Source organism: Rhinopithecus roxellana, chromosome 19, assembly GCF_007565055.1.
Source record: "Rhinopithecus roxellana isolate Shanxi Qingling chromosome 19, ASM756505v1, whole genome shotgun sequence".
Lineage (NCBI taxonomy): Eukaryota > Metazoa > Chordata > Mammalia > Primates > Cercopithecidae > Rhinopithecus > Rhinopithecus roxellana.
This window is the reverse complement of record NC_044567.1, coordinates 20,564,829-20,579,289: the sequence shown is the minus strand read 5'-3', so window position 1 is coordinate 20,579,289 and position 14,461 is coordinate 20,564,829. Positions and strand designations below refer to the sequence as shown.

Genomic DNA, 14,461 nt, shown 5'->3' with positions numbered 1-14,461 from the left:
ACTGCAAAACATCAAACTTGGAAATTTGCCAATATTATAGGACACACTTTACAAACGAGTGTGTTCTCTAATCCTGCAATTCTAATTTAGGAATTTATCATGAGGAAATCACGATGGACACAGCAAAGGCTTTACTATGTATAATAGTAAAAACAGAACACAATCCAAAAGGCCAATATTAGGGAAATGGTTACATCCTTTATGGTTTATCTTTATTATGGAATATATGCACCATTTATTTTAAAAAAAACAAACAAAAAAATCAAATTACATGGGAAAAAGCTTGGACTACTGAAGAGTAAACAATGTTACAGAATTTGTAGTAATGTGTGATTTCAACTTTCTTTTTGTGTTGTTGAACTATCTGTACTTTCTAAAATGAGCACTATGAAAGGCATTTATAGCTTTTGTTATTTAAAGTTATTTCAAAAAAATCTTGCCACTTTTTCCTCAAAGCACTTAGCAAATGAAATACAAAAACAATGAAAAACTAGTTTTTCACATTATTTTGTAAACATATTTTACTAATAATTTTAATGCTATTTTATTACCTAGCAAGTATTTGTAATTTACAAAAAAAAAAAAAATTGATTTAAGAAAAGTATTTAGAAGCTCGTGTTATCATATTGAGAGCAATGACTAAGCCCGTCTTTTCAGTCTCAACAACTCATCTAATTCATCAGGACCTCTTATTACACTCAGTTTCATCCTGTCTGTTTCTCTCTGTAGAGAATTGGCGCACACACTGGCCAGGTGCGGTGTTGGCTCATGCCTGTAATCCCAGCACTTTTGGGAGGCGAGGCGGGCAGATCATGAGCTCAGGAGATGGAGACCATCCTGGCTACATGGTGAAACCTCATCTCTACTAAAAATACAAACAAATTAGCCAGGCATGGTGCCACATGCCTGCAGTCCCAGCTACCTGGGAGGCTGAGGCAGGAGAACCGCTTAAACCCGGGAGGTAGAGGCTGCAATGAGCAGACATCGAGTCACTGCACTCCAGCCTGGGCAACAGAGCGAGACTCATCTCAACACAACAAAAAAATCACATTAAGGTAATAATTAAGTGATGTGAAATAGTCAACAGCACGGGATCTTTCCTAATTATGGTTGGAACAGCTGCAATTCCTTTTCTATTGAAAAGAGTCATTAGGAAAATAAAATGAATTAGCACGGACAAGACATTTATTATAATAAACAAAAAATGTTGGTTATATAAGTAAATGAATTAATAAACATGGAAAACCACATAATGCACATACATTCAATACCTACTTTCGAAGGTGGTCATGTTCTTTCAAAAATAGCTCAGTTCTTCTGTTGTTTACTCCAGACCCACTTTTATATGATCTGGAACAAAAGAGTTTTGGCAGAGAATACAAAATCAGATTAAGTGACTGACCCTAGTGATCTTGAAAGTAGAAAAATTGAGCCTCTCCACAGTTTTGAATGAACAATGAAAGTGCATAATCCTTTGCATTTCCCTCTGAAAAATGTTATTATAAGTAGATAAATATTAATGCCTCTGCCTAATTTAGGCCTCACAGCTTACTGTTTTTCACCAAAATAACTCAACATTCTGAAACAACCCACCAAAAAAATCTTACTTTTCCTTTACCTCCTATCTCTGATACCTTCATTTTTCTCCAAGCAGAAGTAAAACTTAGGACTGATTTAGTACATAGCACACAGGGTGGGAAAGCTGTTGAAATGAAACGTTTTCTTTCACAATAATACATGCAGTCCACCAACTGAAGCCTAAGGAACACTGAAATCAAGCTAAAGATTTGCTCATTTTGGCACACTTAAGGATAACCGTTCTGGTCTTCAGTGTATTGAAGTTGACAAAAAAAATTACTCTTATCACTACTATCGAAAATTTAACTTTTTCTGCTTTCCACTAATAATAAAGTATCAGGAACAATTTTTTTTTTTGGAGACACAGTCTCACTTTCTCACTTTGTTGCCCAGACTGGAGTGCAGTGGCACAATGTTGGCTCACTGCAGCCTCCTCAACCTCCCAGGTTCCAGGGATCCTCCTGCCTCAGCCCCACAAGTAGCTGGGACTACAGGAGCACACCACCATGCCTGGCTAATTTTTGCTTTTTTTTTTTTTTTGAGATGAAATCTCACTCTGTCAACCAGGTTAGAGTGCAATAGTACCATCTTGGCTGACTGCAACCTCTGCCTCTCGGGTTCAAGAGATTCTCGTGCCTCAGCCTCCCAAGTAGCTGGGATTACAGGTGTCCGCCACCATGCCCAGCTAATTTTTATATTTTTAGTAGAGATGGGGTTTCGCCATGTTGGCCAAGCTGGCTTTGAACTCCTGAGCTCAAGTGATCCACCTGTCTCGGCCTCCCAAAGTGCTAGGATTACAAACATGTGCCACCATGCCCAGCTCAAAATTTTTAAAATTCAAGTTAAGTGTACAAATACTACAGTAAGACAAAAAAGAGTCCTGCTGTTAAAACTGAAATACTGGTTGAGATGCAGGGCTACTGTGCAAAGCACAGGAGAAAACACCACCCAGGAAGGCAGAATGATATAACCAAGAACACATGATGACTTGGATTTAAATCTATACTCCATCATTTCACAGTCACTTCACCTTAGACAAGTGTCTCAATACCTAGTTTTGTAAAATGAGACTGATGATTTCTATCTTAACCAAAAGATTGCTGTGAGGCCAAAAAATATATTAAAAATTACTGTGTAAATTACTACATATACTTTCCTCTAGCACCTAGATTCTAAACTCTTACAGGGCCACATTGGTCTTTTCCTTTCTCTCTCATTTTTTTTTAAGACAGAGTCTTGCTTTGTCATGCAGGCTGGAGTGCAGCGACACGATCATAGCTCACTGCAACCTCCACATGCCAGGTTAAACCGATTCTTCTGCCTCAGCCTCCCAAGTGGCTGGGATTACAGGCGCCTACAACTACGCCCAACTAATTTTTATATTTTTATAGAGACGGGGTTTCACCATGTTGGCCAGACTGGTCTTGAACTCCTGGCCCCAAGTGATCCGCCTGCCTCAGCCTCCCAAAGTGCTGGGATTACAGGCGTGAGCCACCGCGCCTGGCCGGTCTTTTCATTTCTACCTTCTACTGTGGCTAACTCAGAGTTGGTACTGAGGAGACAGTTTAACGAATAGATGAACATATCTTTTATGGCCATTGTGCATTCCTCAAAATGTATATATAAATGGACTATACAGAAATTAAACAAAAGACTTAAATGTCCTGAAGGACTAAAAATATTACAACAGTTTTACGCTGAAACTGTTATTGTTACAACATAATAAAGGATCTCTAGGAAAGTGTTTCTGAGAGTACATATAATATAGAGTTTATGATAAATGTGTATCATAGTTTATAAAACGTATCACATAGTTTATCACAAATGAGATGATGACAGGTATCATTCGATGGTTCCAAACTGGAAAGTCTTCAGCTTCAATGAGATGCCCACAGGACTTTGTCAGTAGCGTTCAGTTGTGAAAAAATCTCCAAAAATGCATATGAAATGCTAGAATAGATCATTAAAAGTGAGGTAAAGGGACAGAAGAAAAAAACAAATATTTGAAATTATAGATTGAGATCAGTATGAGAATGCTGGGAGTCCTTAAATAATTTAACATAAGGCCATGAGTTTGTACATATTATTGTTTGTAATATATAATTGTTGGGACAAGGGAGAGGGGCAAGTGATAGGTGATAATCAGGAAGAGAAACATGGAGAGCTTCAGTTACTGATAATGTTATAATTACAGAATTTCTTTTTTCTTTGACACATCTGCAGAGGATCATAAAAGTAACATTATAATTCTTAGGGTGGGTGGTAAGAGACGAGAGAACCATGAAGATACCATCTAAGCTGGACTTTGAATTAAGACAGAAAAGTCAAGGTTGGCAGGAGCCAATGATAAAGCAAGAGGAAGCATGAGATAAAAATGGAAAAGTAGATTAGGATGACATTGTAGCATCAATGCTCAAAAGACAGTGAAATGGGACTTGGAAACCCTGAAATCTCAACCATGGTTCTGCCACTGAATTTGCAATTAACCGTGAACATATCCTAAAGCCAAATCTGAATAAATATTCTACAAAATAATATAAAAGGCAACTTACTCAATATCTTTTCGTACTGATCCCATGAGATTCTCCCTTTCCCGTATTGCCATAAAGTTTGCTTTGGTTTTATGGAATTCATGTGTATAATCCTGTAATAAATCAACATCCAATCTCAACAGAAGCTAATTAAGGATTTTCATCTCACTGAACCAGTTATGTATTATCATCACATTGTATATTTGTCAAGAAAACTGCTATTTAAAAAATTAAATTAACCAAAGGTAAAAATAACTTTAAAATTACTTTGCTGAAGAGTGACCAACTTCTTTCAAATGAAAATAATTCAGTGCTAGGGAAACAGAGCCATTACATCACTCTCCTTTGCACCTTCTAGTACTTTGTCTTATGAGACAGAATTAAGAAGAAAAAAATTCTGACATAAAATAACTTCAAATAGTCTAGGAGAAAACTTGAGAGGCTCTTTCTACTTAACAGTAAACACAACAGAGTTCATTTTCAAAGTTCATCATTTTGGAGCTCTCACAAAAAATTTAATTCCGAAACAAAAAAGAATAGAATCAAGAGAACTGTAAGGAACAAAATAATCTTTAAACATTTTCTATTATTTTTGTACCACTGTTAAAAGATATTAAGAACATTCATTACTTTTCATAAATTCAGAGATGTAGATAAAGAAGAAAATAAAAATCTTGTCTCCCACAGAGTCCCTGTTGACCTTTTAAAAAACAAAAGTAATACATAAACATGGAGGAGAATATTAAAAGGGCACCAAAAGAAATAAAGGTGAAACAAAGGAAAACAAAACATTCTGCTCCATACCTCATAACTGTTACCATCATTTTGTATTTTCTTCCAGGAAATTATTATTTTCTTTTTTTTGCAGACAAGAGTCTTGCTCTGTCACCCAGGCTGGAATACAGTGGTGCCATCTCAGCTCACTGCAACCTCCACCTCCCGGGTTCAAGCAATTCTAGTGCCTCGGCCTCCCCAGTACTGGGACTACAGGAGTGTGCCACTACATCCAGTTAATTTTTGTATTTTTAGTAGAGATGAAGTTTCACCATGTTGGCCAGGCTGGTCTTGAACTCCTGACCTCAAGAGTTCCACCTACGTTGGCCTCCCAAAATGCTGGGATTACAGGAGTGAGCCACTGCACCTGGCTAGGAAATATGTTTTTACATATACAAGCTTATCTATTTCTTTCACTTTGCCAAATAAGTCATAATATACATTCTGATGTACACCCTGCTTTTTGTACTTCATAAAGTATCAAGCAATCTTTCCATATTAGGAAAAAGAAAACATCATTCTTTTTAATAGCTGCATAGAATATTATCTTATGACTATCACAATTTAACAAATTCCCTACTGATAAACACTTTAGTTGTTTTCATTTTGTTTGCTATTAAAAATACTGCAAGAGCCAGGCACGGTGGCTCATGCCTGTAATCCTAGCACTTTGGGAGGCTGAGGTGGGTGGATCACTACAAGTCAGAAGTTCGAGACCAGCCTGGCCAACATGGCGAATCCCCGTCTCTACTAAAAACACAAAACTTAGCCAGTGTGGTGGCATGCACCTGTAGTACCAGCTACTTTGCTCAGAAGGCTGAGGCAGGAGAATCACTTGAACTTGGGAGGCAGAAGTTGCAGTGAGTTGAGATCATACCACTGCACTGTAGCCTAGGCAACAGAGCGAGACTCTGTTTAAAAAAAAAAAATTACTGCCAATAAACATTCTTATATGTATTTTTTTAACTGAACTCTCTTATTTTTTTTTTTAAAAAAAAGTATATTTAGGCCAGGCATGGTCTATTTCTATTATTTCTCTGTGTAGTAAGCAAATTAGTCATTTGTTACAGTTTCCAGTATCAAGTCTTATTTAGAAAGTCCTTTCTGCTCAAAAGTTTATAAATTTCACCTCTGCTTTATGGTTTCTTTTTCTACACTTCTTGGATCCACTTGGAATTTGTTCTGGATGTGAGGATTGAGATAGAATTCTTTTTTTTAATCCCTGAATAATTAGGCAATGGTTATAGTTCCATTTATTTTATAATTTCTCTTTGCCCCACTGATTTTAAACAACATCTTTATCAGAAACTAAAAATTTCCATACATAATTGGGTCTACATATAAACTCTACTCTGTTTAATTGTTCTTATTTACTTTATTTTTCTCTAGTATCAAACTATTTCAACTATTTCAGCTTTTTAACAGGTTTTAAGATCTGGGAGAACTACAAACCCTCTACCACTTATCTTCATTTTCAGGTTGTTCTTCTTGGTTGTTCTTGTACGTCTATGATTCCAAATGAACTTTGGTATCGTTCTGTCATTTGTTTTTAATTAAACAAACAACAAAACAACCCTGCTGTTTCCACTGGGATATCATGCAATTTAGACGAAAGTCTTCCCATCCAAAAACGGAGTGATTCTTTCCTTTACTTAAATCTTGTTCTATGTCCCTCAGTAGAATTTTGCACATACAAGTCCTACACATTTCTTATTTAATTCATACATGAATACTTTATAGTTTCTTCCATTATATTTTCTAACAGGTTATCATTTATTTCCCATCATAGTAGGAAAACTATTTGCTTTTATGTATTCATTTTATAATCTACCATCTTACTGAATTTAATTGTTTTCAACTTTTTATCAGGTAACTTTCCTGGGTGTACTAGACATATAATTTTATCCTGCTACCTCACAGAAATTTTGCCTCTTCCTTTCCAATATTTACAACTTTTTTTTTTTTTTTTTTTTTTTTGAGACAGTCTCACTCTGTTGCCCAGGCTAGAGTGCAGTGGCACAATCTCGGCTCACTACAACCTCCACCTCTAGGGTTCAAGGTTTCAAGCTATTCTCCTGCCTCAGCCTCCCAAGTAGCTGGGATAACAGGCACCCACCACCATGCCCCGCTAATTTTTGTATTTTTAGTAGAGAAGGGGTTTCACCCTGTCAGCCAGGCTAGTCTCCAACTCCGGACCTCAAATGATCCACCCACCTCAGACTTCCAAAGTGCTGGGACAGGAGGCATGAGCCACCATGCCCAGCCTACATTTCATTTCTTTTTACTGTCTAATTGCACCATCAAGAACTTAAAAAACAATGTTATGCATTTGTAGCGATCATGGGTATCCTTGTGTTGTTTTATTCAATGGGAATGTTTTTATTGCCCAGCTTATTTTTGTACTTTAGTAGAGACGGGGTTTCGCCATGTTGGCCAGGCTGGTCTCCAACTCCTGACCTCAGGTGATCCACCCACCTCTTGCCTCCCAAAGTGCTGGGATTACAGGCATGAGCCACCGTGTCTGGCCATCTATTCCTACTTTTAAAAACAGTTTTTAAAATTAGAAATAGTTGCTGACTTTTCACAGTATTAAAAATATTTGTAGCTGGGTACAGCAGCTCATGCCTGTAATTCTAGCACTTTGGAAGGCCGAGGTGGGTAGACTGCCCACACACAGGAGTTAAGAGAACAGCCTGGGCAACATAGCAAAAACCTGTGAACACAGGAGTTAGAGACCAGCCTGAGGAACACGGCAAGGACCTGTCTCTGCAAAAAACTTTAAAAAATTTGGCCAGGTGTGCTGGCATGTGCTTGTGGTCCCAGATGCTCGAGAGGCTGAGGTAGGAGGATTGTTTGAGCTTGGGAGGTTGAGGCTGCAGTGAGCTGTGATTGCACTACTGCACTCCAGCCTGGGTGACAGAGAGACCCTATCTCAAAAAAAAAAAAAATTGCCTTCCTATTTGTACTACTATATTTTTAACATATCCTCCATTTAAATCTTTTTAAGAGTTTAGTTTTATTGGTGCATAAACATTTATTGTTTTCTCAAACAATATACTAAGTATAGTAAATTATTCCCCCTCCATATTATCTTCAAAGCCAGATGAAAGCACACTCTAACCCACAATGTTACTGTCTATACATGACCATTGACTAGTTCACTGTTACAGCTAGCTAGCTAGGTCTCCCAGAATGGAAGTATATTACCCAGTGATGAATATTAGTCAACTTCACCAGGAAATAGCAAGAGCTATTAGATATTTTCAGAATTTTACAATGGTGACCAAAAAAAAAAAAAAAAAGTAAAACAAGTCCCTCCAGCATGGCATTTATTTTCTCGGATGTTTCTCTTTGTCATTTTAAATACATGTGCACATATCCAATGCAGGGATTAAAAAAAAAAAAAAAAAAAAAAACCGAACTCCTGTGATAATGAAAATGTCTCAGGCCCAATATATTACCTGCAATATGTCTCTATGCCGCTGTAATGTATGCATCAGGGCCGCATTCAAGGAGGGGACACCTGCACTGTTGGTATATTCTGCCATTTTATCGTTTACCCCTGTAAGCTAGAAATAAAGAAAAATAAAATAAAAATATTTTACTAAGCACTATAAACAGCTAAAAGCAAATTATTTGCCTATATGCCCTTTTGGTTGACAGCAAAACAAAACAAAACAAAAAACAAGATATCAAGTAAGAATTAAGCATTCCCCCATATAATCCATAAAGACCAAAATAACATCATATCACCTGAGAATGGCTGTCATCAAAATTCAAGTGGTGTGGGGAGGTACACATCTTGAATGGAATAGATAATTTCATTAAACATGTCTATCTCAATATAATCCAGGATCCTATCTAACAAGTACACAGTTATTTGCAAAACAGCCATTTAACAGAAAGCACTTACCCTTGCCAAAAGCTGTTCAATCTCAATCGCCATTGTCTCAAACATTCTGTCTTGGCTTGATCCATTTAAAAGGGGTGTTGTATCAGAACTAAAAAGAAGTTCAGTTAAAGAGGATCCATTACTCAAATGCAGTCCTTTAAAACATACTTAAAATAATAAGGTAATTAATATGAATCATAAAATGAATTATGGATTATGTTATATAGGGTCTGTGAGAAACAATCTTTTACATTTTTACCCCAAAGGAATTATGGTTCCTTCAACGTCAACATTAAGTTCTCTCTTCTTTCCTTGACTCTTACCAAGAGGAAATAAGATTGAGGTTTAAATGATGCACAGATTGGATAACTAGCTAACAAATACTCAGGAACTGGCTTTAAATTCAATATATACAGCCACCTGCATACTTTGGTACTAATCTTCTACATTTCCACTTATAGTATGCAATCATCTTTCTGTTTCGTAGAATTGTGTTAAATTGCCTTTTCAAATCTGAATAGTCAAAAATCTATCTTTTTATAAGTGAAACTTATGTTTGACAGATTCATATTCTAAACCCACCTGTCCTGAGTGTTTCTTTTGCCTTTTCTAAAACACCACTAACTTTCATCAGGTTAGGTATGTATTAGCATCTGATGAGCAGCTCAATACAGATTGGAGTTATACCGGACACAGATAAATGCCCAGGCAATGACTATGCTCTCCAATCTTACCAAAGACTTTGTCCTACCCTGTGACAGTGCCTGGGTGTGGCAAATGAAAAAGATTAAAAAATGCTCTGTAGACTATTAATATAAATCCTCCTCTACCAGATATATGAAAAAGAATAATATGCCAACAGAATTAAAGCTTCATGAAGGGAGGAAAAGCTGCTCTTATTCATAGATATATGCCTAGCACCTAGTATAGAGCCAGGCACATAGTAGATGCTCATTAAATGTTTGTTGAATGAATGAATGAATGCGAGAGCAATCTCTACTACTGGTTATTCCATACTCCTTATATTCATATATTCATCAGGACAGTGTAAGACTAAAGGGAAATGGCCAAAAACTAATTCTTCACAATACTAGGATTCAGTTAAATTTAATTCATCTTATCGGTGGATAATGAATGATTCATAGACATTGAAGTTTTCAAAATACAGAAAGTTAAAAAAAAAAGAAAGAAAGAAAGAAAGATTCCTGGAATAAATAATATTCTAGTCATTGCTTAGTTGACTCATTGTGACACGCTTCCAACCTGGGTATCAAACAAGACACTTTAGAATACACAACAAATTTTGATCCTCATGGTCTTAGATTTTTATTTAAAAGGGTAGTTAGGCTGAAGTAATTCTACAAAGCCAGTTTCAGTTTGTGGTAGAATTTCTTTGGAAATGTTTTCAAGATAGTTTTTCCTTTAGAGGAATAAAAAAAGTATTAGCTCGTGAAGCACACAGAACATAGAAAATGCATAGAAAGAACATTCTTCATTCTCTTTACTTGCTAAATAAAACCAAGTCCAAAGCAATGCAATCTATTTGATGTGTTAGTAATTTATTTTGAGATCCTAGAGTCAATGCTGGCCCTGCTGCCTTTACAACCAATGAGTCCTTATGCAAAAGAAACAGTACTTTGGCTATAGTGTTGATATTAGCTTTTTGTTCAAATGTACACAATATGGTAGGGTTTAGACTGTGGGTCTGGAGATAGACCTAGATTCAAATCCAAGCTCAGATTTTATTGTTTTTATTAGCTGACAAATATCCTACTCACTTCTAATCTTTGAAAAAGTATGTAAAATAAGTGTGGATTAACAACAACTCTGCTACCAGCAATTTCACCACTAGGTATATAGAAACATTCTGTGTAAAAATGTTCCCAGCAGTATTTATAGAAAGTGCTTACCTAACATATAATGAACACTCTATGTCAGCTATCAAAATTGTTATTATTAATTAGCAAAAATTAGAAACAATGGCCATTATCAAATGGTTAAACTGTGATACAGTCATAAAATACTACATATAAATTACAAATGAATATACCAGAGTTAAATGAATCCATTGCTGAATCTCAAAAATATTAAAGAAAAAAAGTCGTAAAATAACTATACTATATATATATACCATATAACATAAGAGAATACGATGAATTGCTCAGGAATACAAACATGCAGTAAGAATACATGTTGATTAAGGGGTGGGAGAAAGTGGGGGGCCAAAAGGGGCTTCATTGGAATGAGTAATTATCATTTTTTTAAAATGGGAGATAGGCACTTGGGGGTCCATGATATTACTCGTTGTAACTGTCTTAAATATTGCCTAATTTAAAACAATTTTTTTTTATTTCTTTTTTTTTTTTTAGAGACAGGGTTTCACCATGTTGCCAAGGCTAGTCTTGAACTCCTGGGCTCAAGTGATCCATCCACCTCAGCCTCCTAAAGTCCTGGGATTACAGGTGTGATCCACTGTACCTGTCTACTCCTAATATTTTCTTGAAACAAGTGGATGACTTAAAATGAGCATAAGCTTCAAAGATAAGAACATATTTTCCATACATTTAATATGGTAATATACTAGTTTCTCAAAAAAGTACCAAAATTAAAGACAGCTTTGATAATGAATAACAAAGATACACAGTGCATTAGATACTCTCTAATAGAATAAACACCGGAAAAGCAGTATGTATACTTGGTACCTGGGTAGATCCACAGGTCCATTTAGCAATTGGAAAACACAAGAAATACATACCACATGGGCAAATCAGCCACCTTTTCCCTACACTGGCTGAATTAGACACTCATATTTTTAATACAAACTTATTCTGAGGTTCTAGCAGGCTTCTCCTGACACTGTAACAATCTCTGTCTAAAGATTCCAAATAAATGCTAGTCTCAAGCATTTGGAAGAATTTTAATAAGTCACTGAAAAATAAAACAGTCAATGACAAAACACCAAAACTTCACCAACAGACCAACTTACAGAAGTTATATATTTTAGTTTATTTTTTAACGCTTTAAAAGCATAGTTAAGGCATAAGAGACAGAATCTGGTAGTACCTATACCTGTCGCGTCTTCCATCTCGGGTACTGCTATGACTGTAACTTGTACATAGTTTGCTGAAGGAAACTAGTTTCAGGTCAAGTTCATTTTCCAGCTGTCGAGCCTGTTTCCTGAGATCTTTAACAAAATTACAACAACAAATAATTAGACATAAAAAGTAGACACAAAAATCACAAGATTATTCTGAAGAAAACAAACTATGAAAATGATCATATACTGATCTAGCTACACCCATAAAGAAAAGTGTTGGCTGGACACGATGGCTCACGCCTGTAATCCCAGCACTGTGGGAGGCCAAGGCGGGCGGATCACCTGAGGTCGGGAGTTCGAGACCAGCCTGACCAACATGGAGAAACCCCATCTCTACTAAAAATACAAAATTAGCCAGGCGTGGTGGTGCACGCCTGTAATCCCAGCTACTCAGGAGGCTGGGGCAGGAGAATTGCTGAACACAGGAGGTGGAGGTTGCAGTGAGCCGAAATTGCGCCATTGCACTCCAGCCTGGGTGACAAGAACAAAACTATGTCTCAAAAGAAAAACAAAAAAGGAAAAGAAAAGTCTTAAAAGAAGGAAACCAAGGACTTGCCCAGCAAAGCAGATTAGTCACTTATAAACTTCAGAGGGGACAAGAAGGGAAGTAGTAATGGGAGATGCAACTTTGCAGCTTTACTCCAAAGATGGCTAGAAAACAAATGTTGTTCTACCCTTCCTGAAACTATTTGTATAGCAATAACCAAAATTCTGTAATTCAGAGAAAAACAAGAAGAGAATACAAATCACAAAGGAACTAAAACTATGGTTTATGACCAGCATTATCAACTTACCAGTTAATGTTATAAGAAAGAAGCCATTATTCTTTTGAAAGGGATTTTGCTTTTTACGTTCCAAAGCTTTATTAGGCTCATGAACTTCTTTGCATAATAGCAAAATGACTTATCTTTTTTTTTTGAGATGGAGTCTTGTTCTGTCACCCAGGCTGGAGTGCAGTGGCATGACCTTGGCTCACTGCAGACTCCACCTCCTGGGTTCAAGCAACCCTCATGCCTCAACTACCTCCCAAGTAGCTGGGACTACAGGCACATACTACCAGGCCTGGCTAATTTTTGCATTTTTAGTAAAGACAGGGTTTCACCATGTTGGCCAGGGTGGTCTTTAACTCCTGACCTCAAGTGATCCACCGACCTTGGCTTCCCAAAGTGCTGGGATTACAGGTGTGAGCCACTATGCCCAGACCAAAATGACTTCTCAATTGAACATAAAGAAAAAAAGTTACCACGAAAATTGCCTTTTTCTTTCTTTTTTTCTTTTTCTTTTTTTTCTGTTATTAGAGATGAGGTGTCACAATGTTGCCCAGGCTGGTCTTGAACTCCTAAGCTCCAGTGACCCTCCCGCCTGGGCCTCCCAAAGTGCTAGAATTACAGGCATGAGACACCGCGCCTGGCCAAAAAACGCCTTTTTTTTTTTTTTTTTTTTTGAGACGGAGTCTTGCTCTGTCGCCCAGGCTGGAGTGCAGTGGCCGGATCTCAGCTCACTGCAAGCTCCGCCTCCCGGGTTTACACCATTCTCCTGCCTCAGCCTCCCGAGTAGCTGGGACTACAGGCGTCCGCCACCTTGCCTGGCTAGTTTTTTTTTTTTTTTTTGTATTTTTTAGTAGAGACGGGGTTTCACCGTGTTAGCCAGGATGGTCTTGATCTCCTGACCTCGTGATCCACCCGTCTCGGCCTCCCAAAGTGCTGGGATTACAGGCTTGAGCCACCGCGCCCGGCCAAAAACCGCCTTTAAAAAACTTACTGAGGCCAGGCACAGTGGCTCACGTCTGTAATCCCAGCACTTTGGGAGACCAAGACGGGTGAATCATGAGGTCAGGAGATCCAGACCATCCTGGCCAACACAGTGAAACCCTATCTCTACTAAAAATACAAAAAATTAGCTGGGCATGGTGACGGGTGCCTGTAGTCCCGCTACTCGGGAGGTTGAGGCAGGAGAATGGCATGAACCTGGAAGGCAGAGCTTGCAGTGAGTGGAGATTGAGCCACTGCACTCCAGCCTGGGCGACAGTGCGAGACTCCGTCTTTAAAAGAAAAAAAAAGAAAAAACTTACTGAAAGTAATTTGGAGGGCTAAAACTAACAATAAACTACGTGCTACTAACAAGGTCGAATATGATTATGATAGAAATAAGTACGTAAGTTTTAACAGCAGAAGCAAACAAGCAAGTAGAGAAATTGGTTTAGCAGTCTGGCATCTAAGGGGTTGTGTGACAGAAGCCACAGTTTGGACAACCATACACAGATATGAGTATTCTTATTCAAGGTAAGTAAAGGTTAAAATAAAAGGGCAGAAGTACCAGAGGTAATGGTATAAGAATCTCTCTTTCAGTGATAAAGAATACAAGACATTATTTCAATATGCTTTTCAACCAGAAATAGAAAGCGTAGTTAACATAGTGGAGCATATTTACCCAGAGACCAAAAGCCAGTTCGAATCTCGGCACAGCCACTTACTGACTCTAAGATTTATCAACAATCTACTTAACCTATGACCTTCAGCTTCTGGTTTTTTAAACCCCTACCTTCAGGGTTTGCCTATGTATTGGTAATCATATGCTTAAAGCAGCTGG

General features: G+C 37.5%; 1 protein-coding gene across 3 annotated transcripts in view; it reads right to left on the bottom strand.

The window, feature by feature from the left end:
• GOSR1 (golgi SNAP receptor complex member 1) overlaps positions 1-14,461 on the bottom strand; it is a 52,304-nt gene that overhangs the window by 36,196 nt on the left and 1,647 nt on the right. For 2 of the 3 annotated variants that reach the window (XM_010367945.2, XM_010367947.2), the window contains exons 2-6: positions 11,839-11,959; positions 8,797-8,884; positions 8,345-8,452; positions 4,131-4,222; positions 1,276-1,350 (exon numbers count right to left, since the gene is read on the bottom strand). In XM_010367945.2, the coding sequence (XP_010366247.1) occupies positions 1,276-1,350; positions 4,131-4,222; positions 8,345-8,452; positions 8,797-8,884; positions 11,839-11,959 (484 nt within the window). The remainder of the gene's footprint in view (positions 1-1,275; positions 1,351-4,130; positions 4,223-8,344; positions 8,453-8,796; positions 8,885-11,838; positions 11,960-14,461) is intronic. The other variant, XM_010367946.2, reaches the window with a different exon arrangement.